Here is a 23778-nt window from a genome sequence, read left to right on the forward strand (position 1 = left end):
CAATTTGACTTTTATTACTGACAAATAAAATATTCATCGGGGTAAATAAAAATAGACATAAAATGATATAAATGATTATTTAGATTTAATAATGTGATAGGCTGATTAATATCCATTCCAACATATCGGGGAAATGCCCGGCTTATACAGAGGAGAATCAATTTGAAGCTAGGGAAATATTGCAATCATTTTATCATTTTTTTCCACAGCTGAAAATCCACTGAATATTTGTTTCCATCTTAGAAGGACACCAGAAGGTTGGTAAATGGGCTCCATACTATTTTTTATGATCCCTATAGGAAACTTAGGAGATAATATGGGGGGTTGCAGCCTTGTGAACGTTCTAGCATCATTATTATCAAACTGTATATAGCACCAACATATTCTGTAGTGCTGTACTATAAATAAGGGTTGCAATCAACAGAGATGCAAGCAGTGACAGAGGAGGAGAGGACCCTGCCCCCAAGAGCTTACAATCTAGGAGGTGGGGGAAGTATCACACAATAGGAGGGGACATGGAATGGTGGGAAGTAGTGAGGGTTTAGGAGACAGAAGAAGACGGGTAGGTGAGGTTGAAGCGTTCAGTTCTAATGGCTCTTTTAAATATTTGGAAAGTAGGCGCATGGAAGGTTGTATGGACTAGCAATGCTCTGATTACATTATTTGGAGATCATTCTAAAGGCCGGGGATGGTTGTACTCATTGCACACCATGTGGATGCCATGGGGCCCCGAGATGTCTGGATACATAATGATTCATTTGTAGGAGGTAGCACCTGCCCAATCTATATGAATACAATGAGATTATATGATTAGTGGCCCATTTACATAATTGTCTTTGAGATGAGGGGTAAAGAGATGGGGTGCATTAATGGTTTTGCACTAACCTAGTCATGGCCGCGTCTCCAGCTAAATCTTTTATTCTCTTCCCACAGAAAACCTTCAGCCATGGGTGACGGTGAGATGGCTGTTTTCGGGCCGGCAGCCCAATACCTCCGTAAATCAGAGAAGGAGAGACTTGAGGCTCAGAACCGACCCTTTGATGCCAAAACATGTGTCTATGTGATCGACCCCAAGGTGATGTACGTGAAAGGCATCGTCACCGGCAGAGAGGGGGGAAAAGTCACCGTAAAGAAAGAAGACAACACGGTAAGTTGGGAACCATCGGAAATTTCCAACATTTCCATTCGGTGGTGTTTTATAGCACAATCATTTTTTTTTTGTAGACTGTAACAGTGAAGGAAGATGAAATTTTCCCCATGAACCCTCCAAAGTACGACAAGATTGAAGACATGGCCATGATGACTCACCTGAACGAACCATCTGTCCTGTATAACCTCAAAGAGCGTTATGCCGCCTGGATGATCTACGTAAGTACCCCCAGACACCTCAATGTTTAACCTCATGGGGCATTCCTGGTGATTCTGACCTTTTCTGTGCTCTCCACAGACCTACTCCGGCCTTTTCTGTGCCACCGTCAACCCCTACAAGTGGCTCCCCGTGTACAACCCCGAGGTGGTTGCTGGGTACAGAGGGAAGAAGCGTCAGGAGGCTCCACCACACATCTTCTCCATCTCTGACAACGCTTATCAGTTCATGCTGACTGGTGAGAGGAACTTGCCACAATTATAATAGGGTAACTGGCAGGGCAATAGATTGAGGAAATCATTAGGATATTTCATAAAAATGTTGGCAAGTTGATAGGAAATACATTTTTTCTGAATGGCCCATGGTACCCTGACCATCCCAGCCAATGGGAATGCCCCCTAAGAAGTGGCAAATTACCAACCATATTCATTATCGATTCCCCATATTATGATGGATTTCTGCAGATCCCATGCTGAGTTGTTGGGCATTCTCCATGTAAAATGTTAGGAAGAGTAGATTTTTGTGCTGTCCGTGTAACATTCACAGGTAATCAATCTGTAATATTCCCTTTTCGCCCCTTTTTATGTTAACAGATCGAGAGAATCAGTCTGTTCTGATCACGTAAGTTTAAAGATTTGAATCTCTGTGTCATTCACATGTTGTCCTATGTTGTAAAGATTTACAGATACATTTAAATTTTCCTTTTTCCCCCCCAGTGGAGAATCCGGTGCTGGGAAGACGGTCAACACAAAACGTGTCATCCAATACTTCGCAACAATTGCAGCTATTGGTGACAAGAAGAAGGAGGAACCTCAAGCCTCTGGAAAAATTCAGGTTTGTGGTTTCGTTTTTTGGTCTTGAAGCTTTCAAAATGATGGAAAACTAAAAAGGAACAAGAATTTGATTTGTTTTAAACCTTTATAGGGGACTCTGGAAGATCAAATCATCCAGGCCAACCCACTGCTGGAAGCTTTCGGCAACGCCAAGACCGTCAGGAATGACAACTCCTCTCGTTTTGTGAGTTGGTCCTCATTCTCCGTATGTCATTTTACATATATTGTTATGTTTATTGGTGACCGATTGACTTCTTCCTCCTAAACAGGGTAAATTCATCAGAATCCACTTTGGGACCACAGGAAAACTGTCCTCTGCTGATATTGAGACATGTAAGTCTTGTGGTAGAAATAATATAATAATAATAATATAAAGAAATGATTATAATATAGAGAAAGGGTCAGAGAATCGGGAGACCTTCATACACCATACTCGGCACCAGTCTGACTTTTTACTTTTCTGTTCTGTTCTCTCTCTCCAATGCAATCAATGTACCGGCCTGCTGACTGATCGCTAACGATTTTATGTTTTGCTTGATCCTGGAAGGGTTTCATGGCGATTTCTAGACCATGGGGTCACCACTTGGTCCATGCCAGGTGTCAGCATCTAAATGATGCCCTCAATGCAAAAAAATGTTCATAGATCAAATATTGGATTATTTATTCCCTTTTTAGTCTATTTAGTAGCATATGTTGTAATATGTGAGAGAATTTGTTTCCCTTTGCAACCAAAGTTCATCTCCCCTGCAAGAATAATTTAAATTATGGTCCGGTGGAGTCCTGTACTGTGGGCTCCAATGTTCGGACAAAGCTGAGTATTGATGGATGCCATGTGCAGAGGTTTAGGTAGGATTAGTTGGTATACCTGGAAGGTTTACCTGTCAGTCAGGTGGTATTTGATGCCCACATCGGCTCCTTAGTGCTTAGATGTAGAAATGCCATGATTGTGCTACATGGCCGAGCAAGGTTGGGGCAAAGTAATATATATTATATGTTTAATACTTGACATATCAGATATGTGTTTCCTGACCAACTTTCCTTATCAGAGCTATTCATTTCCCTAGATCTGCTGGAAAAATCCAGAGTAACATTCCAACTGTCTGCTGAAAGAAGCTACCACATCTTCTACCAGATCATGTCCAACAAGAGGCCGGAGCTGATCGGTGAGTGATGAACAGAACGTCCAGAAGTTTGTCCCAGCTGTTACACTTTTCAATGTAAATCACAATTCCATTCTGCTCACAGATCAGCTTTTGATCACCACCAATCCCTACGACTTCCCATTTGTGAGCCAAGGTGAGATCACCGTGCCAAGCATTGATGACCAAGAGGAGCTGATGGCTACAGATGTGAGTTCATAAACTGATGGAATATTTTCAGCAAAATATGTTTTTCTTTTACTAATAATCATTATGTTAATATTTCTTTGAGCTCATTCTCTTTTGTTTTTTATATAAGAGTGCCATTGACATCCTGGGCTTCAATCCAGATGAGAAGATGGGCATCTACAAGCTGACCGGTGCCGTCATGCATTATGGTAACATGAAGTTCAAGCAGAAGCAAAGAGAGGAGCAGGCTGAGCCCGAGGGCACAGAGGGTGAGGCAGATATGGCACTGAATACCTAGATTCCATATTCTTACGGTTATCATACAGCTCTCTAATAAAAGCTCTTTCTATGTCGCAGTGGCTGACAAGGCTGCCTACCTGATGGGCTTAAATTCAGCCGATCTCCTGAAGGCTCTGTGCTACCCCAGGGTCAAAGTCGGAAATGAATTCGTCACCAAAGGTCAAACTGTCCAGCAGGTAAGATCATTCTGCATTCATTTTTGTACCATCAGGAGACAAATTACCGCATACTAAACCTGAATCATTGTTACCTTGACAAGGTGTACAACTCAGTGGGTGCCCTGGCCAAGTCCGTCTATGAGAAGATGTTCTTGTGGATGGTCCTCCGTATCAACCAGCAGCTGGACACCAAACAACCAAGACAGCACTTCATTGGCGTCTTGGATATTGCTGGCTTTGAGATCTTTGATGTGAGTATCATGACTTGATTCATGAATGTTCCACCAATGTTTTACTTAGGAAAACTGAACTCAGTAAATGATCTTCTCTCATACAGTACAACAGCTTGGAACAACTTTGCATCAACTTCACCAATGAGAAGCTGCAACAATTCTTCAACCACCATATGTTTGTGCTGGAACAAGAGGAGTACAAGAAGGAAGGCATTGAGTGGGAGTTCATCGACTTCGGCATGGACTTGGCTGCCTGCATTGAGCTTATTGAGAAGGTAATGATTATGGAACCCGGCAGAAACAATGAATACCAATAGCATTATATTGTAGAAGTATCAGGTTACCTAACAATTGCTTTTTTGTACATAGCCAATGGGCATCTTCTCCATCCTGGAAGAGGAGTGCATGTTCCCCAAGGCGACAGATCAGTCCTTCACCAACAAGCTGTACGACCAACATCTGGGCAAATCCAACAACTTCCAGAAACCCAAACCTGGCAAAGGCAAAGCTGAGGCTCACTTCTCCCTGGTCCATTATGCTGGTACCGTGGATTATAACATCTCTGGCTGGCTGGACAAGAACAAGGACCCACTGAATGAGACCGTCATTGGGCTGTACCAGAAGTCTTCTGTAAAACTCCTGTCCTTCCTCTATTCAGCCTATTCTGCTTCTGAAGCAGGTATTAAAATATTTCATTGCTTGCATGAGCTAAAAAAATCCTAATAACCACAGAACATGAAATCCGTCTTTTTGTATATTACTAAAAATGTGTTTCGTCTTTCAGAGGCCGGTGGCAAGAAGGGTGGTAAAAAGAAGGGTTCCTCATTCCAGACTGTATCTGCCCTCTTCAGGGTAAGTATTTTGTATACAATAGAATATTTATAGGTATTGGTGTTTTCTCATATATAATGATGCAATTATTATTATCCATCTACAGGAGAATCTGAACAAGCTGATGTCAAACCTGAGGAGCACTCACCCTCACTTTGTACGTTGCTTGATCCCCAATGAAACCAAGACCCCAGGTCAGCTGAACGAAATGTCATTAACAATTCAAAAATGTCACCATAGATTCTTTTTAACCATCAAAAATCTTACCTTTAGGTATTATGGATCATCACTTGGTCATGCACCAGCTCAGGTGTAACGGTGTGCTGGAGGGCATTAGGATTTGCAGGAAAGGTTTCCCCAGCAGAATCCTCTATGGTGACTTCAAGCAGCGGTATGGTCACGCATGATATTTGGAGTAAACATGGCATTAATATATCATTACAATAAACATGAAAATAACATTAGGAAGCTCTGTTTAGCCTTATTTACAAAAGTGTTTCTCTTCAATACAGATACAGGGTCCTGAATGCCAGTGCCATCCCAGAAGGTCAGTTTATTGACAGCAAGAAGGCTTCTGAGAAACTTCTTGGATCCATTGATGTTGACCACACACAGTACAAGTTTGGGCACACCAAGGTATTTTCACAATTTGTGGAGTGTTAGATTATAAATAGTTTCAGTAAAACAATGTATTTTAATGTAATTTGACTTCATTTCTAGGTGTTCTTCAAAGCTGGTCTTCTGGGTGTCCTTGAGGAGATGCGAGATGAAAAGTTGGCCCAACTCATCACTCGTACTCAGGCCATGTGCAGAGGATACCTCATGAGGGTCGAGTTCAAGAAGATGATGGAGAGGAGGTATTTTATAGTTTAAGCTCTTTTTTAACTTTATCATTATTTGAACCATAAGTCTGATGTAAATAATGCATTTTTCTTTGGCCAGAGAGTCCATCTTCTGCATCCAGTACAACGTCCGATCATTCATGAATGTCAAACATTGGCCATGGATGAAACTCTACTTCAAGATCAAACCTCTGCTGAAGAGCGCCGAATCTGAGAAGGAAATGGCCAACATGAAGGAAGAGTTTGAGAAGACAAAGGAGGCTCTGGCTAAGTCAGAAGCAAAGAGGAAAGAGCTTGAAGAGAAGATGGTATCCATCCTTCAAGAGAAGAACGACCTGCAGCTCCAAGTTACATCTGTGAGTGTTACCTATTTATAATATCAGAGCCGATATGCAGAAAATACTTCCTGAGGAACATTCTATGAGATTTATACTTATAATTAAATCCACTTCACAGGAATCTGAAAACCTGGCAGATGCTGAGGAAAGGTGTGAGGGTCTCATCAAAGCCAAGATTCAAATGGAAGCCAAAATCAAGGAGCTGAATGAGAGGCTGGAGGATGAAGAAGAATCCAATGCAGAGCTGACAGCCAAGAAAAGGAAACTGGAGGATGAATGTTCTGAGCTGAAGAAAGACATTGATGATCTGGAGCTGACTCTGGCCAAAGTAGAGAAAGAGAAGCACGCCACAGAAAACAAGGTATTTCTATTTTCTACTCCACAACAGCGAGAGTTTACACTTCCTGAAATGTGTTCCTTGGGCAATCAAACTTAAATTATTATTTGAAATGTAGGTGAAAAACCTTACAGAGGAGATGGCTGTGCTGGATGAGAGCATTGCCAAGCTGACCAAAGAGAAGAAAGCTCTTCAGGAAGCCCACCAACAAACCCTGGATGACCTGCAAGCCGAGGAGGACAAAGTCAACACCCTGACCAAGGCCAAGACCAAGCTGGAGCAGCAAGTGGATGATGTATGTGGAAGTATAAAAATATATCCTGAGATTTGGATCCTAAATAATTATTATAGTCACAGATTTGACCAATTTTGCTTTTCTGGCAGCTGGAGGGATCTCTTGAACAAGAGAAGAAGCTCCGCATGGACTTGGAGAGAGCAAAGAGAAAGCTGGAGGGAGATCTAAAGTTGGCTCAGGAATCCACAATGGACCTGGAGAATGACAAACAACAGCTGGATGAAAAAGTCAAAAAGTAAGACATTGTGATCAGGCTGGTGGGGGACAGAGCCCGCTGCTTCTCTCGTGTATCTCTCATTGCTTATATTTTGTAATTTAGTGCTACTTTGTGCCTCATTTTATGGCCTGAAGTTTATTATCAATCTTTTAACTCTACAGGAAGGAGTTTGAAATCAGCCAGCTCCAGAGTAAGATCGAGGATGAACAGGCTTTGGGTGCTCAGTTGCAGAAGAAAATTAAGGAGCTTCAGGTAGGTTTGTCAGCAAAGATTGAGCAATCACCATGGTGTAACTGTGAAAGATTTAATAAAAAAATGGAAATTTTTGTGAACTTTAGGCCCGCATTGAGGAACTGGAGGAAGAGATTGAGGCAGAACGGGCAGCTCGTGCCAAGGCTGAGAAACAACGCGCAGACCTCTCCAGGGAACTGGAAGAGATCAGCGAGCGTCTGGAGGAAGCCGGAGGGGCCACATCTGCTCAGATTGAGATGAACAAGAAACGTGAAGCAGAATTCCAGAAGATGAGACGCGACCTGGAGGAGGCCACCTTACAGCACGAAGCCACATCTGCAGCTCTCAGGAAGAAGCATGCTGACAGTGTGGCTGAACTTGGAGAACAGATTGACAACCTCCAAAGAGTCAAACAGAAGCTGGAGAAAGAGAAGAGTGAGCTGAAGATGGAGATTGATGATCTGGCTGGAAATATGGAGTCCGTCTCCAAGGCCAAGGTAAATAGAATCCCATTTCTACTACTTTTGGACAAGCAATGCAGAACACAGAGACTGATGACTTTGATTTATTTTGTAGGCCAACTTGGAAAAAGTTTGCAGAACTCTTGAGGACCAATACAGTGAAATTAAAAGCAAAGAAGAGGAGCAGTCTAGAGTAATCAACGACTTGAACACACACAAAGCACGTCTTCAAACAGAAAATGGTAATTTGTTAATGCCAAAAAATGAAACAAAAAATGGAGGAGACAACAGATTTACACATTTCACCATTTCTTCTTAGGTGAATTTGGCCGCCAGCTGGAAGAAAAAGAATCTCTCATCTCTCAGCTCTCCAGAGGAAAACAAGCTTTCACACAACAACTTGAGGAGCTGAAGAGGCATCTGGAAGAGGAAACCAAGGTATGTCCGCCACCCAGATATAAATATTAGTCTTTATCTCACATTCATGTTATTACATGTTACATATATATTACATGATATAATATGACATATATCATTACCAGGATCAGAGTCAATGAAATCATGTAATTTGTTTCTAGTGACTGATGACTTTGTTCTTCTGGAACAATTCCCTAAATATTCTGGTAATAGTTCCTTTATCAATGCAACCAACATATAGGACATGATGTAATTATTATCGCAAGTCTCCCCTTCCTCTCTCCATCATATGTCTGTTTTGTAGACCCCCACAGGCACCTAATGAGAGTTGTTCAGTGTCATTGTCATTCTGGTTTAGTTCTGGAAACATTTGGTGACTTTATAAAAATTGTATCTTCACCTCAAGCTCATGGTGACTTGATGACAATTTCTCACCATAAAGAGCCTATGTGGCAAAGTATTTCCTAAATGGTCTCCATGGACCATGCAGTGTGAAAAGAGAACCCCAATATTTAACCTGCCATTTGTCCTTAACCCTTCCCATCATAACCATCAACTAAACCCAAATTAAGTTTCTACAACACCAACATCTTGGTGCCAATAAATAATGGTGGACAGGGCTTGGCATGGGAAGTAAGCAGAATTTTGGGTTGTATTTCTTATCCAAGCTCGAGAAGAACAAAGAATTTCTGAACACATACAACAAATTCCTGTAAAAAAGCTGAACTTTATGTCTGTGTCTATAATCTCTTCACTATAACAGCTATTTGGATGCCAAAACACTGAACAGGTTGTTCTACAGTTATATATTCTCACTTTACTTTCAAGGCCAAAAACGCCCTCGCCCATGCACTTCAATCCGCCCGCCATGACTGTGACCTCCTCAGGGAGCAATATGAAGAGGAACAGGAAGCCAAGGGAGAGCTCCAACGTTCATTATCCAAGGCCAACGGTGAGGTTTCCCAATGGAGGACAAAGTATGAGACAGACGCCATTCAGAGGACAGAGGAACTGGAAGAGGCCAAGTAAGTTATGGTCTTGTAATGAAAGCCTCCAATGTACATCACATAAAAGCTTTAACTGTCTACCCATGGAACTTGATATTTTTTCCTGACATTCACAGATAAGCAATTTTATATTTCTAACATTTGATGTTTCATAAAATATAACTTCTTGCATACCAGGAAAAAGTTGGCCCAGCGCCTCCAAGATGCTGAGGAACAAATTGAGGCTGTGAACTCCAAATGCGCCTCCCTGGAAAAGACCAAACAGAGACTCCAAGGGGAAGTGGAAGATCTGATGGTGGATGTAGAACGCTCCAACTCAGCATGCGCTGCTCTGGATAAGAAGCAGAGGAACTTTGACAAGGTGAGCTAAAAAAGAGAAACAAATAAAGATTTCATAAGAGGTGATGTCATATTTAGGTGCCAATACAATAAAAACGATTATTTGACATCAAATAGGTTCTGGCTGAATGGAAGCAGAAATATGAGGAAGCCCAAGCTGAACTGGAAGCTGCCCAGAAAGAATCCAGAGCTCTCAGCACAGAGGTTTTCAAGATCAAGAACTCCTATGAAGAATCTCTGGATCATCTTGAGACACTGAAGAGGGAAAATAAGAACCTCCAACGTAAGTCCCGCTTTATATTTAATGTAATTTGTCATTTTACAACAGACATAATATTTAATATTTTAGACCATTTAATCAGAATATTTTTTGTATTCAGAGCTTGAAGGTTCTATAATCCACACAATAACAAAATCTTCTCTTTTCCTAATAATTGTAGAGGAGATCTCAGACCTGACAGAACAAGTTGCTGAGTCTGGAAAGAGCATCCATGAGATTGAAAAGGCCAAGAAACAGGTTGAGCAGGAGAAGGCCGACTTGCAATCAGCCCTGGAGGAAGCCGAGGTAAGTAGATAGATTTTGGTATCCATTAATATCCTTTGAGATTTCATGTCCAGAGATCTCCATACTGAACAATTTATAACATTTAGGGGTCTCTGGAACATGAAGAAGCCAAGATCCTTCGTGTACAACTTGAGTTGAATCAAGTGAAGTCTGAGGTTGACAGAAAGGTTGCTGAGAAGGATGAAGAGATTGATCAGCTGAAGAGGAACAGCCAGAGGGCCCTGGAATCCATGCAGAGTTCTCTGGATGCCGAGATCAGAAGCAGGAATGACGCCCTGAGACTGAAGAAGAAGATGGAAGGAGATCTCAATGAGATGGAAATCCAACTCAGCCATGCAAACCGCCAGGCAGCCGAGGCCCAGAAACAGCTCAGGAACGTCCAGGGACAGCTCAAGGTATATATCAGGAAAAGCTTCATTAATATTCATCCTTCATAAAGATTTACAATACATCAACAATGCGTTCCTTCTATTTAGGATGCCCAGCTGCATCTTGATGATGCTATTAGAGGGAGTGAAGATCTCAAGGAACAGCTGGCCATTGTGGAGAGGAGAAACAATCTCCTGCAAGTAGAAATTGAAGAGAGCAGATCGGCCCTGGAACAGACAGAACGCGGACGCAAAGTGGCTGAGCAAGAGCTGCTGGATGTCACCGAGCGCGTCCAACTTCTACATACACAGGTGATTGGAGGGCGAGGGTTCAACCCATGCCAAGTAAAGCTTTATTAGGAAATATGACAACTTATTGGGATCTTTATTCAACAGAACACTAGTCTGATCAACACCAAGAAGAAGCTTGAATCTGATGTCTCCCAGCTCCAAAGTGAGGTGGAAGAAGCTGTCCAAGAAGCCAGGAATGCCGATGAGAAGGCTAAGAAGGCAATCACCGATGTAAGTCCACACAGATAGTAAATAGGAATGAAATACATGGATCACTCTTTTGAATACATCAAATCAATTTTCCTACCTATGCTCTTTGTTTCTATAGGCTGCCATGATGGCCGAGGAGCTGAAGAAGGAGCAGGACACCAGCGCTCACCTGGAGAGGATGAAGAAGAACCTGGAACAGACTGTAAAGGATCTACAACATCGTCTGGATGAGGCTGAACAATTGGCACTGAAAGGTGGCAAGAAACAATTGCAGAAACTGGAGAACAGGGTAAGCAAACATTGATATCATGATAAGATTTCACAAATATTAACATATTGTTATATTGCAATGATATCCTTTCCTTATTCAGGTGCGGGAACTTGAAAATGAGCTTGATGCTGAACAGAAGAGAGGTTCTGAGGCCATCAAAGGTGTACGCAAATATGAGAGGAGAGTCAAGGAGCTGACATACCAGGTAAATAACACAACATGGACATGGACATAACCTAGGAATAGCTTATCTCTGACATTTCTTATCTTTCCAGTCTGAGGAGGACAAGAAGAATGTGTTCAGGCTTCAGGATCTGGTGGACAAACTTCAGCTGAAGGTCAAAGCCTACAAGAGACAAGCTGAGGAATCTGTAAGTATTTAGGGAAGAGATATTCTATATATTCTTAGTCTGCATTTACCTTGAAATATTTCATCCTCTCACGTTGTATTTCTTTCCTTGTAGGAGGAACAAGCCAATGTACATCTGTCTAGGTTCAGGAAGACTCAGCATGAGTTGGAGGAGGCCGAGGAACGTGCTGACATTGCAGAGTCCCAAGTCAACAAACTCAGGGCCAAGAGCCGGGACATTGGCAAGGCAAGTAGAGTCTTATAAAGATTCAAGATTTACCCCGACTGCAAGTCAGATACAGGGTTCTCATAGAACTAAGAACAAGCACAACCAAAAACTTTGTGATTATTTGTGTATCTGAAACTAACATAGCTTTGTTCTCTCTCCACAGAAGGCAGAGGAGTAAAGAAACAGAAGAAGATGATATTTACAATGTATGTTCATAAAATATGAGCTGGATTTGTAAATATGAAACCCATTTTATAGAATCCTTAGGCTCTATTTGCAAATAAATGTTTCGCAGTCACTATCCAAATGTCTCTTTTCCATTCATTGGGAATCAGAAAATAAATAAAGTGTAATTGTGGGAAATGGGTGAGATTTCTAATTTGGTGAAAATAAGGATTAAAGTTATGACCTGAACCCCTAACCCCAGTCGGCAAAGCCCCCCATCATCTGTACATCTCCACCTCAGGTACAACCCCCATTTTATACACAATTGTCTTCTGTCCCCCCAGAGTCACCTGGTCACATTCCCAGTACAGGATTATTAATCTGTTTCAATTCTTCTGAGAATCCCTTTTACTGAACATTATTCACTCTCTAATTCTTGAAACCCCAAACTAACAAGCCTGCAATCTAACCCAGGTGATTTCCTTCAGCCCTTGGCCATATAAAGGCACCCAACAGGATATCCATATATCCATATGATATGGGGGACTTCATGGGTCCAGGCCACGGGTTTCTTTTTAATGCACCATAGTCACACTGCTGGACAAAGGAGATTTCCCTAAAAGCTCCCGCCAATCACACAAATACATTTTCCTTCAGAAGAAATAAATATTATTAATACATAAATGTAGAGTTTATCACAGTAATGGTAAGTGCTGCTCACATTGCAAACATATTCCTTCTATACTCATTCAAAAGTCAGTATCTGACCAGTCACAATGGCGGCTTTATCATTGATTGGGTTCTTGTATCTGAATACCCGATGTAAGAGGAACAAACCATAGAGTGTCACGTGGGCACCTCCTGGCCTTTGTCAGCCGAGGAACTGAACCAAAACCCAAATACATAATATACAGAGACCTGATCATCATACCTTTATGGGGAAAGGTGTGTGGATGATCCTCCAAATGATGAGTTCAGGTGTCCCCGGTGAAGGGGCTTGGTAATATTTCAACATAAAATGACATGTGTTTACCTTGTGGTCAGAGTTTGTTGGGGAGGAACTTAGGTGTCTTGCACGAAGTCCTGATCTCAACTCAAAGCTTCATAATCCTCCACATAAAGAAATGGAACCTAGTGATCCATAGATGTCCAGGGGTCCTGCAACAAACCGGGGAAATAGGACCCCTAGATAGGGGTGAGGTGCACCTACCTGTCACCTCACCAACACCAGTGCCAGTTTACAAGTGGGAACAACTCCTCACAGACCCCCTCCCACAGGGGAAGACAATGCTATGGTAATGGCCATATGGAGGGGCAAATCTCCATATTAATAGCCATGGGGGGGCAACTACATATTTATGGCAATGGGGGGCAACTCCATATTATTGGTCATGATGGTTCAACATTTTAATGATCATGGTTTTGGAATGGGATGCGGAATAATCTCCCATATGTGTATTGGTTGAGGTCAAAGGAGTTCCTGTAACATTTTGTATTGAAGAGACTAAAAAATAATTCATCATTTATTCCTGGGCCCATTGGTGTCCTCCCCATTCCTAGGTTTATTGGTGTCCTTCCCATTCCTGGGCTCATTGCTCTCCTCCCCATCCCTGGGCCCATTGCTGTCCTCCCCATCCCTGGACTCATTGCTCTCCCTGGGCCCATTGGTGTCCTCCCCATTCCTGGGCCCATTGGTGTCCTCCCCATTCCTGGGCCCATTGGTGTCCTCCCCATTCCTGGGCCCATTGCTGTCCTCCCCATCCCTGGGCTCATTGCTGTCCTCCCCATTCCTGGGCCCATTGCTGTCCTCCCCATCCGCTGTCCTCCCCATCCCTGGGCTCATTGCTGTCCTCCCCATTCCTGGGCCCATTGCTGTCCTCCCCATCCCTGGGCTCATTGCTGTCCTCCCCATCCCTGGGCTCATTGCTGTCCTCCCCCATCCCTGGGCTCTTTGGTGTCCTCCCGATTCCTCGGTTTATTGGTTTCCTCCCCATCCCTGGGCTCTTTGGTGTCCTCCACATTCCTGGGCCCATTGATGTCCTCCCCATCCTTGGACCCATTGGTGTCCTCCCCATCCCTGGGCTCGTTGGTGTCCTCCCCATTCCTGGGTTTATTGGTTTCCTCCCCATCCCTGGGCTCATTGCTGTCCTCCCTATCCCTGGGCCCATTGCTGTCCTGCCCATTCATGCAGAATTAAAGGGCCACGATATGGCCATTAATAACTGCATTGCTGCAGATTTGTGGTTCTTTAATTGGGATCCAGGCTGTCCTGGGCCAGGCACTTTTTTTGTCAAGCCAGAAATTGAAGATGGTTTTGGAGCACCTGAGCGTGTGTGTCCGGCTGGGGGGTACAGGCTGTGTGTGGTTGGTATGATGGAGGAGCCCAGGAGGTCTCCCAATGTTTGGCCCCATGTGACCCACAGAGAAAGACAGGAGGCTTTGCTGTAATGACGCTGACCCCTGCGAGGGAAAACCCTGGAAGTTGTTTTTTTGTGCTGTTTTTGTGAAGCCTGAAATATCTTTTTGCAGCGAGAGCATTTGAAGCTAATCCTTCACAATATGGATGGAAAGAGGGAAAGGATGGATGTAACGGGAACCTTTATATACATGAAGGAAAGAATATTCAGGCTTGGTGCCCCCTCTGATCCCAGCGCCCCAGGCAGCTGCCTGTAAGTGTTGTTGTAGTGTTGTTGTAGTGTTGTTGTAGTAATGTTGTAGTGTTGTTGTAGAGTTGTTGTAGTCTCGTTGTAGTCTTGTTGTAGTGTTGTTGTAGTAATGTTGTTTGTTGTAGTGTTGTTGTAGTCTCGTTGTAGTCTTGTTGTAGTGTGTACATTTTGTGTTCCCTGGATATTCCTGGATGTTCCTGGATCCTGTACCTTGCCCTCCCCCCATACCCCCGTCCTGACACCCAGCAGGCACCGTGTCCTTAGCTGACCGCTCTCACATTTCACCAGCGGCTCCTCTTGCAGCTGCTCTGCCCGGCTCTCAGATTATTATTATTATTATTATTATTATTATTAGATCATTTATTGCTGATTTCTTCCTCCGGCCTTCTCATATCCTGATGGCTCCTCTCCACATTTACACTTTTCATGGAGATTTACTGATACAAATCCACGGCCAATCTTCTGATTATCGGTCCCAGCAATCAGTGACGGGGCCCGGTGAAATGGGTTTTGTACGCCATGGATGCCTCCTAGGCCATGCAGAGGCCGAGTTGCTGTGTTTAAGTTTTTGGATAAAGTGCGGAATTCTTATTTATTGCTGGGGATTCACCGCCTTTGTCTGCCACCACAAAATCAGTGAGGGGAAAATCCAACATTCACAGCAATAAGTGAGAAATCCTCCATTGGGGAGATTGTGTACAGACTTCCTGTTTTGTTGTTGGGGTGGGGGGGGGGGGGGGGGGGGGGGGCAGTTCAGGGAAATCTCCCCAGTGGGGTGCAAACAACACAAATTACCCTGCTCTGAAGAAGAAGGGTCAGAATAGTCGGGGCGGAGGGGTAATTCCTCTCATGAGGTTCCTCTTGTATTTGGCACATTCACCTGGACCAGTCTGGTGGAGTAAAAGAAGTTTCACCCTTCAGATACAAAATATCTGTACACAACCAGACGAGTCCAGTGAATGTGATATTTGTGTGAAGGTGACACGGAGAGGTAAGCTGAGAAGGAAGCTGTGTGTGGAAACTGAGACGGGAAGAAAGGAAAACACAGAAACTTCTACTGGCAACACTACTTTATTGTCTACCATGCAGGAAGCATCATGGAGGAGCCACATTTCAGATATCTCCTTCCTTCACCTGCAGAAAAGAGAGATAAATCATTCCTGAAATACTAGCAACATGCTGCTTATACTGACATAGGTGCAACAACCATTCTCAGATATAATACAATGATTATTGGTTCTGCTTCTGGGTGATAGAGTTATGCCTAATGCTGGCGTTGTGACGATGGTTGTGTTGTAATGATTCATCCATGTGTCCCGTACCATTTTGCCATCATACAGAACCTGACAGGGACCTTCTGAGGTGGTTGCAAAGGTTGGTGACACAAAGAACAAGGTTCATCCGCTGGGGAAACGGAAGCCCTAACAGGTTTATTGTGTAAATTTGCTGGAACCTTGTAACTGAAATCTGCCATGGTCCAGGTGTATAGGGAACCACGAGTCGGTGTGGAGAGTATATAATATATAATGGGAGCACACCGTCTAGGCCTGCAATTACGCTGGGGCTGTGCTACAGCCAATGAGCAGAATAGATCCTGGTTCCAATCTTGTCCTGCTATTGGCTGCTGGTCTTATTTATACCCCCTGATTCCAGGCTCTGGTTGCTGGAACCTCACCCTTGTTACCTGATTTGCCCTGTAAACTCTGCCATATTAAATTCCTTACCTGTGCCTGACCTGTGCCTGACTTTGACTACACTTGTGTGCTGCCTGCTCTGATCTCATTTTGCCTAGACTTTGCCTCTCGCTTTCATCCTACTCCTTCTGTTCTGCTCAGGTCTGGTGACCTGGTGTTCTCCCTGCAGCGATGCAGCCCAGTGGCCATTAGGGTCACCATCCCTTTCGGGGTGCTCTAGTGAAGCCGGGGGGACACTTGGACTCCACCCAACAAGTAATCCTGCATCGCCTTCCAGGGATGCCATTTGTTGCTAAAAAAGTGCTCCGGCTAGCTCTCAGAGGGTAATAGATGATCTCGGAGGGTAATAGATTATCTCAGAGGGTAATAGATGATCTCAGAGGGTAAGAGATGATCTCAGAGGGTAAGAGATGATCTCAGAGGGTAATAGATGATCTCAGAGGGTAAGAGATGATCTCAGAGGGTAAGAGATGATCTCAGAGGGTAAGAGATGATCTCAGAGGGTAATAGATGATCTCAGGGGGTAAAGGGTAAGAGATGATCTCAGAGGGTAAGAGATGATCTCAGGGGGTAAGAGATGATCTCAGGGGGTAAGAGATGATCTCAGAGGGTAATAGATGATCTCAGAGGGTAATAGATGATCTCCTGCGTCCACATCAGAGATACGCCTAAGTCTATTTGGATGATATTGTCATCTTCAGCATGGACTGGTGGAGTCCCACCTACCAAAGGTTCAGAGAGTGTTGGATGCGTTATGGAAAGGGGTTTTATGGTTAACCCAGAGAAATGCGCCATTAGGATGGAAGAAGCCAAGTATTTTGGGTACATTGTGGGTGGAGGGTTGGTGAAGCCCCAAGGTAATAAGATCAAGGCAATCCAAAACTGGCCCTACCTCCTGGTCTGGGCGTTCCTGCAACCTAATGACTGCGAAGAAGAAGTTTGCTGTGGTGGGAATGTCTGGCAATAAGGTGAGCACTGGATGCTCTGTGCTATTATCTGCCTAACGTGGATGAGGAATTATAAGTCCCCCTCCATATCACAGAGGATACAGAATTCCTACATTCATATGGACAGCCAAGATTCACCCGGGTGGACATTTCCTTGGCTATTTGCTCACCTTCCCACCAAAGTCGCGGCTCCTGGTTCGGAGTTTGTTAAGTTGAGATTCAGCGATGTCGGCCCTTTCCTCGGCTTCGTCCAGCTCATGCTGTAGTTTCCTGAGTTTTGACAGGTGGACATTGGTTTGTTCCTCCTGATAACAGAAGGAATGATTTGATGTTTAGGTTGTCCCTGGTCATTGGTCCAGGAATTTATCTAATGGGTCATTACTTACAGATTCCTCCGACTGCCTCTTGTAGGATTTCACCTTCATCTGCAGCTTATCCACCAGGTCCTGTAGGCCAACAACGTTCTTCCTGTCTTCTTCTGACTGTAAGAGGGAATAAAATGTGAAATAATAAAGATGTCTGAACCTTCTGTCATCATATAATGAACACAATGCTGGAGAATAAATGACACCAGGAAGTATCATAAGAGATCATGGGGACACTGGAGAGAAGAGCTGGAGATCAGATGATGTGCTGGAACAACATACATATTGATGTCAGCAGCTGAATCTGGCCACCATTAGTCATAAAAATGGAGAACAAGGTGGAAGGACACTTCGAAATATTACCCCGACTTCTACCCATTGTATGATTGGAGGATAGTACAAGTGTGTACCTATAGAGAGAAGGTGGAGATCTATTGGTGGACCGGCTGTCATACCTGATAAAGAACTTCTTTCAGTTTTCGCTCCACCTTCCTGTATGACTTTGTGTTTTCGCTGCTCTGCTTCTGTTCTGCCTCCAGTTCATTTTCCAGCTCACGAACCTGCAAGAGTCACAAAGTTTGTATCACAAAACATTCAGTGTTATATTTGTAGACACAGGTTAGGGAAGCTGAGATTCGGCCAGATCCAGGACTGGAGAGAGTTCCAATAGAACTCACAATGACCCAAATATTACAGAATCACATCTTTGCTGATCATTCATTGGCTAAATGACAAAGTATGCCACTTTGAATTTTTTCCCCATTTTAAGAAATGTATTGGATCTTCTTCCATTAAGATTTATTTGCAGAAGATAAGAATCTCCGGAAGTAAATTCTTACCACATCACTGTTAAGCTGCGTACACACTTCCAATTTTTATCGTTCAAAATGAACGACGAACGAACGACGAACGATCGATTGGGCAAAAATCGTTCGTAAAAAAAGTAACCAACGACGCCGACGAACGAGGAAAGTCGTTGGAAAGCCTGAGGAGCACATAGAGGATTCTTGGAGGAGGAAGCCTGAGGAGCACATAGAGATATACTGGAGGAGGAAGCCTGAGGAGCACATAGAGGATTATGGGAGGAGGAAGGCTGAGGAGCACATAGAGGATTATGGGAGGAGGAAGTCTGAGGAGCACATAGAGGAATATGGGAGGAGGAAGTCTGAGGAGCACATAGAAGATTCTTGGAGGAGGAAGCCTGAGGAGCACATAGAGATATACTGGAGGAGGAAGCCTGAGGAACACATAGAGGATTATGGGAGGAGGAAGTCTGAGGAGCACATAGCGAATTATGGGAGGAGGAAGTCTGAGGAGCACATAGAAGATTCTTGGAGGAGGAAGCCTGAGGAGCACATAGAGATATACTGGAGAAGGAAGCCTGAGGAGCACATAGAGAATTACTGGAGGAGGAAGCCTGAGGAGCACATAGAGAATTATGGGGGGAGGAAGTCTGGGGAGCACATAGAGAATTATGGGGGGAGGAAGCCTGAGGAACACATAGAGGATTATGGGAGGAGGAAGCCTGAGGAACACATAGAGGATTATGGGAGGAGGAAGTCTGAGGAGCATATAGAGGATTATGGGAGGAGGAAGCCTGAGGAGCACATAGAGGATTATGGGAGGAGTTCCTCACAGTGAAAATCTGAAGCTTTGTGGGATTTCTGGAAATCTTTTCACTTCGAATAATATGAAGAAATTGCCATGGAGAACCCATACAAGTAATACATCTCACTACTTATAAATCAGTTTATTTGGATGCCGTTCACTCACCCGGGCCTCCAGTTTCTGGAGCTGCTTCTTTCCACCTTTCAATGCCAATTGCTCGGCTTCATCAAGTCGATTTTGAAGGTCCTTCACTGTCTGTTCCATGTTCTTCTTCATCCCCTCCAGGTGAGCGCTGGTGTCCTGCTCTTTCTTCAGCTCCTCAGCCATCATGGCCGCCTGAAGGCAACAGCAGAATAACATTATATAAACATTTCTTACAATAGGAAGACCAATGATAATTATTATGGGTAGAGGACCTCCAGGATAAAAGATTACAATGAAGTTGTCACTACATCATGTGTGCATTCTTTCCATGTATTGGGTACAGGCACCGCACTGGTTATATGGATGAAGGTTTGGAATGCGAGGATTACATTTTTGGTTCATAGCCGGACACATACGTATAAATCAAAGGAGAAAGTTACAATATCTTACATCCATGATGGCTTTCTTAGCTTTCTCTTCTGCATTTCTCATTTCCTGGACGGCATCCTCCACCTCACCCTGGAGCTGACTGACATCACTTTCCAGTTTCTTCTTGGCATTGATCAGTCCCGTGTTCTGAATATTTTAGACAGATGAAGATAAAATTACTGGAGAGCTGCAAGAGACAAATATCTGTGACTGACTATGTCAGCCATATTATCCGGACTGGAAAAGGAAGTGAACGCTTCAATAATTGGGTGGATATAATAGAAGGGAATAAATACCACAACATGGGGCAGATCACAGAGAAGGCAGAGTCTGATGTGTGAAATATTTAACCTCACTGTGCAACTTTTGTCACCATTCTTATAGTTGGGGTCTGTATGTAATACCTGGAGGGTGCAGATACCACGGCGCCCCTTCCCTTTCCAGTAACTATTATTCATTAGGAGATTGAGGTGGGAAAGTCACTTATGATGTCTAAACCATTTTCCCCAAACCATGTCATGTTTCTTCCAAACATCCTCATGGCCTACCAAGTCTAGCAAGGTCTATATCTGCCCAGCCATGGCCCCTGGTGGCTGTACCTGGCTGTGTAGGAGCTGCACTCTTTCAGTGACATCCAGCAGTTCCTGTTCTGCCAGTTTTCTAACTTTCTCCGTCTGTTCCAGAGCATTTCGTAGCTCTTCAATTTCTGTCTCCTGTAGTCCATTCCTGCGTTCGGCCAGTGCCAGGTGCTCTTTGAGGTCCTCGCTGGCACGGGCCAGATCGTCATTTTGTATTTGCAGGTCCTGCCAAAGGAGCACTTTGTTACCCAAAATAAAATACTCTACAGTGATTGGCTGCACAATAAAAGTGCCAAGGTGGACATTGGACCTCTGATCACATAGAACATGTTACATACAATATGTCACCTTGCACATTGCTCTAAAATCTCCTTACATTGTACAGAAACCAGGCTTGGCCAATACCACTGACCTTGAGTTGGGCCTGCAGGTTCTTCAGCTGCCTTTGACTCTCAGCCACCTGTCGGTTGGCATGGCCTAGTTGCAGTTCCATCTCATTGAGGTCTCCTTCCATCTTCTTTTTGGCTCTCAGAGCATCATTTCTGCTCCTGACCTCGGACTCCAGAGTGCTATTCAAGGTGTCGATGATCCTTTGGCTGTTCCTCTTCAGCTGGTCAATCTCTTCGTCCTTCTCAGCAACTTTCCTGTCCACCTCTGACTTAACCTGGTTCAGTTCTAGCTGGATACGAAGTATTTTGGCCTCTTCATGTTCCAGACTCCCCTGAAGAGAGAATTTATTGTGTTGTTATATCCATAGAGATCTGGATAATACAGGAACAACATGATAACTCATCCATCTGTATTGATTATCAAGGAATTAAGATTTTCCTGCCATGGGTTGGTGTACATTGTGGGGGTCATATACATCCTATAAATAGACAATAGACATATAAAAATACCCACTGGCTGGGATAATCTCAAAATCTCCTATAGCAGTAAGGTGGACAATTTCAATAGTTGTATCAAAAACGTTTCCTGTAATTCTCGTGCAACTTTATGTACCCTCTGGGGGGGGGGGGGGGGGGGGTGCCCATCACAAGATCTCTCATTGGTGTTAATGCAAAGTCTTTGTCTGGCACATAATGCAAGTGTATAACACTAATAATTGGATTATCCATTAATTTCCTACATTTGTGATGGAGTCGGGTGAAATTGCCACCTCAGCAGTGCACAGTACACACGATGGATGATTCTGGGCTGCATGACCTCCGTCTATGGCAATATTGGATGGTCTATGAAAAGTATTTGTACCTCGGAGCTGGAACGTATTAATATTTTATATACATATATCATTCATACCTCAGCCTCCTCGAGGGCGGACACCAGGTCGGCTTTTTCTTGCTCCACCTGTTTCTTAGCTTTCTCCAGCTCACTGACACTCTTTGCCGTCTCTCCAATCTGATCGGTGAGATCTGATATTTCCTCTGTAGGGATGAGAGAAGATTAATACAGCCTCCACCATTATCTATTGGCTGAGGGATTTATTGAACTGAATTTAACGTACGTTGGAGATTTTTGTTCTCTCGTTTTACCGTCTCTAGCTGATCCAGGACCATCTCATAGGCATTGCGTAGCTTGAAAAGTTCTGTGCTCAGACTTCTGGATTCCTTCTGAGAGAGCTCCAGCTCCGTCTGACATTCCTCACACTTCTGCTTCCACTCACCTATAACCTGGAGCAGAGAAGCCGCCATTACTTTCCAGCAATCCATTACAAGGTCATCAAAGCAGCAATATTAGAACTAACCCGATCAAAGTTCCTTTGCTTTTTGTCCAGAGCTGCCGCCGCTGCGTTTGACCTTTCCACCTCAATCATGAGGTCGTCCACTTCCATTTGCAACCTCTGCTTGGTCTTCTCCAGGGATGAACATTTAGAATTGAGAGCTCCAACCTGTTCCTCTGCTTCCTGTAGACGCTGAGCAAGCTTTTTCCTAAGTTATAAAAGAATCACACGGTAACTCAAAAGCATTTCTAATTAGGAGAAGCAGGTAGAGTATTTATTTCATTCATTTATCAGTTACATTGTATTTCAGACGTAATTGTCAATGTTTTCTCTTCTTACTCACTTGGCCTCCTCTAGCTCCTCTGTACGCTGGATGGCGTCTGTCTCATATTTGGTTCTCCACGATGCAACCTCATTATTGGCCTTCGATAACGTGCGCTGCAACTCTGCCTTGGCCTCTTGTTCCTCATCATATTGTTCACGCAATAAGTCACAGTCATGGCGAGATGATTGGAGTGCATGGGCAAGGGCACTCTTAGCCTGGACAAGGAAAATAAGGATTATGGTGAAAAGAAACATTTGATTTCCCGTTGTTGGGTGGCCACGGTGTGTTACCTTTGTCTCATCCTCCAGAAGTCTTCTCAGGTCCTCAATCTGCTGAGTAAAAGTCATTTTGCCCCGAGTCAGCTGAGAAATCAAAGCTTCTCTCTCTTCCACCACGTGAGTCAGTTCACCTAGTTTTATATCATAGGATAAGAAAATGGAAAATTACCTTCCAAAGAATAAACTTCTTATTTCTCCTTCATAGTATAACGGACAAACCGTGTTCATTCTGCAGGCGAGCCTTCTGGGCGGTGAGATCATTTATAAGCCGAATGTTCTCTTCATTCTGAGTCTTCATCTCAGAGAGTTGGTCCTCCAGCACCCGACACATCTTTTCCAGGTTGGCCTAAATGAATAAATATTAATTAGCAGCTTGGCCATGACTTTGTATATTAGAAGTTATAAAACATTCCAACATTGAAAGCAATATCTGACATGCAATGCCAAGCATTAGACTCACGCTAAGTAGAAACAATTTCCCGTTACTCAGCTATTGGTTGGTGTATATGTAAAGAATACATAAAGAATATCTGTCATATCGCTCCTCCAGCTGTTCTATTGGGGTATTTATCTGTTTATTGTAATGATCTGCATTATGTGGCCCAAAGTATGTGACCCCCTCACTCAATAATTACATTGAGGTGTTTCCTAATATTAATTCCCCATCATACAAAGATATTGTAGACATATGTGCTCTTCCAGCCTTGTAGTCACAGTTTGGTGAAGACCCTTTTCTGCCCCCTCCCCTATGGCTGTGCCCCGGGGTACAAAGCCTCCTCCATAAAGACATGGGGTCACCAGTTTGGTGTGGAGGAACTCCAGTGTCCTGCACAGAGCCCTGACCTCATCCCTACTGAACACCATTGGGGTAAATAGGAATGGTGAGCCAGGTCTTCTCATCAAAAAGCACCTGACCTCACCAACAGGGTGCAAATCCCCACCATCAGCACCTGACCTCACCAATGGGGGCAAATCCCCACCATCAGCACCTGACCTCACCAATAGGGGGCAAATCCCCACCATCAGCACCTGACCTCACCAAT

General features: G+C 43.8%; 2 protein-coding genes across 2 annotated transcripts in view; one reads left to right on the top strand and one right to left on the bottom strand.

Moving 5' to 3' along the window:
* Positions 1 to 202: 202 nt before the first annotated feature.
* On the top strand, positions 203 to 12123 carry LOC140325432 (myosin-1B). Its single transcript, XM_072403262.1, has 40 exons — positions 203 to 257; positions 934 to 1147; positions 1225 to 1368; positions 1448 to 1604; positions 1960 to 1987; positions 2083 to 2200; positions 2291 to 2383; positions 2469 to 2532; positions 3264 to 3362; positions 3445 to 3548; positions 3658 to 3796; positions 3885 to 4003; positions 4087 to 4236; positions 4323 to 4493; positions 4588 to 4897; positions 5003 to 5070; positions 5156 to 5243; positions 5323 to 5440; positions 5562 to 5685; positions 5770 to 5906; positions 5992 to 6247; positions 6348 to 6590; positions 6685 to 6861; positions 6951 to 7096; positions 7240 to 7330; positions 7417 to 7806; positions 7886 to 8012; positions 8090 to 8208; positions 9016 to 9212; positions 9372 to 9555; positions 9651 to 9816; positions 9974 to 10098; positions 10185 to 10493; positions 10575 to 10778; positions 10863 to 10988; positions 11086 to 11256; positions 11339 to 11443; positions 11514 to 11609; positions 11703 to 11834; positions 11980 to 12123. The coding sequence occupies exons 2-40, from the start codon at positions 947 to 949 to the stop codon at positions 11992 to 11994; spliced, it is 5811 nt and encodes a 1936-aa protein (XP_072259363.1). The 5' UTR covers positions 203 to 257; positions 934 to 946; the 3' UTR covers positions 11995 to 12123.
* A 3637-nt stretch (positions 12124 to 15760) lies between these two features.
* The window catches only part of LOC140325346 (myosin-4-like), a 26198-nt gene continuing 18180 nt past the window's right edge, over positions 15761 to 23778 (bottom strand). The window contains exons 26-39 of the mRNA XM_072403171.1: positions 22955 to 23081; positions 22748 to 22866; positions 22476 to 22672; positions 22157 to 22340; positions 21917 to 22082; positions 21712 to 21836; positions 20825 to 21133; positions 20434 to 20637; positions 19856 to 19981; positions 19427 to 19597; positions 18109 to 18213; positions 17675 to 17770; positions 17459 to 17593; positions 15761 to 15781 (exon numbers count right to left, since the gene is read on the bottom strand). Coding sequence (XP_072259272.1) covers positions 15761 to 15781; positions 17459 to 17593; positions 17675 to 17770; positions 18109 to 18213; positions 19427 to 19597; positions 19856 to 19981; positions 20434 to 20637; positions 20825 to 21133; positions 21712 to 21836; positions 21917 to 22082; positions 22157 to 22340; positions 22476 to 22672; positions 22748 to 22866; positions 22955 to 23081 — 2085 coding nt within the window. The remainder of the gene's footprint in view (positions 15782 to 17458; positions 17594 to 17674; positions 17771 to 18108; positions 18214 to 19426; positions 19598 to 19855; positions 19982 to 20433; positions 20638 to 20824; positions 21134 to 21711; positions 21837 to 21916; positions 22083 to 22156; positions 22341 to 22475; positions 22673 to 22747; positions 22867 to 22954; positions 23082 to 23778) is intronic.

This window comes from Pyxicephalus adspersus, chromosome 3, assembly GCF_032062135.1.
Source record: "Pyxicephalus adspersus chromosome 3, UCB_Pads_2.0, whole genome shotgun sequence".
Classification (NCBI taxonomy): domain Eukaryota; kingdom Metazoa; phylum Chordata; class Amphibia; order Anura; family Pyxicephalidae; genus Pyxicephalus; species Pyxicephalus adspersus.

Excerpts from the sequence above, each read along its gene's own strand:
- LOC140325432 (XM_072403262.1), top strand. The coding sequence starts at position 947 with ATGGGTGACGGTGAGATGGCTGTTTTCGGGCCGGCAGCCCAATACCTC. Across the intron at positions 1,148-1,224 it reads TAAAGAAAGAAGACAACACG|ACTGTAACAGTGAAGGAAGA; the intron begins GTAAGTTGGGAA and ends TTTTTTTTGTAG. Across the intron at positions 6,862-6,950 it reads TGGAGCAGCAAGTGGATGAT|CTGGAGGGATCTCTTGAACA; the intron begins GTATGTGGAAGT and ends CTTTTCTGGCAG.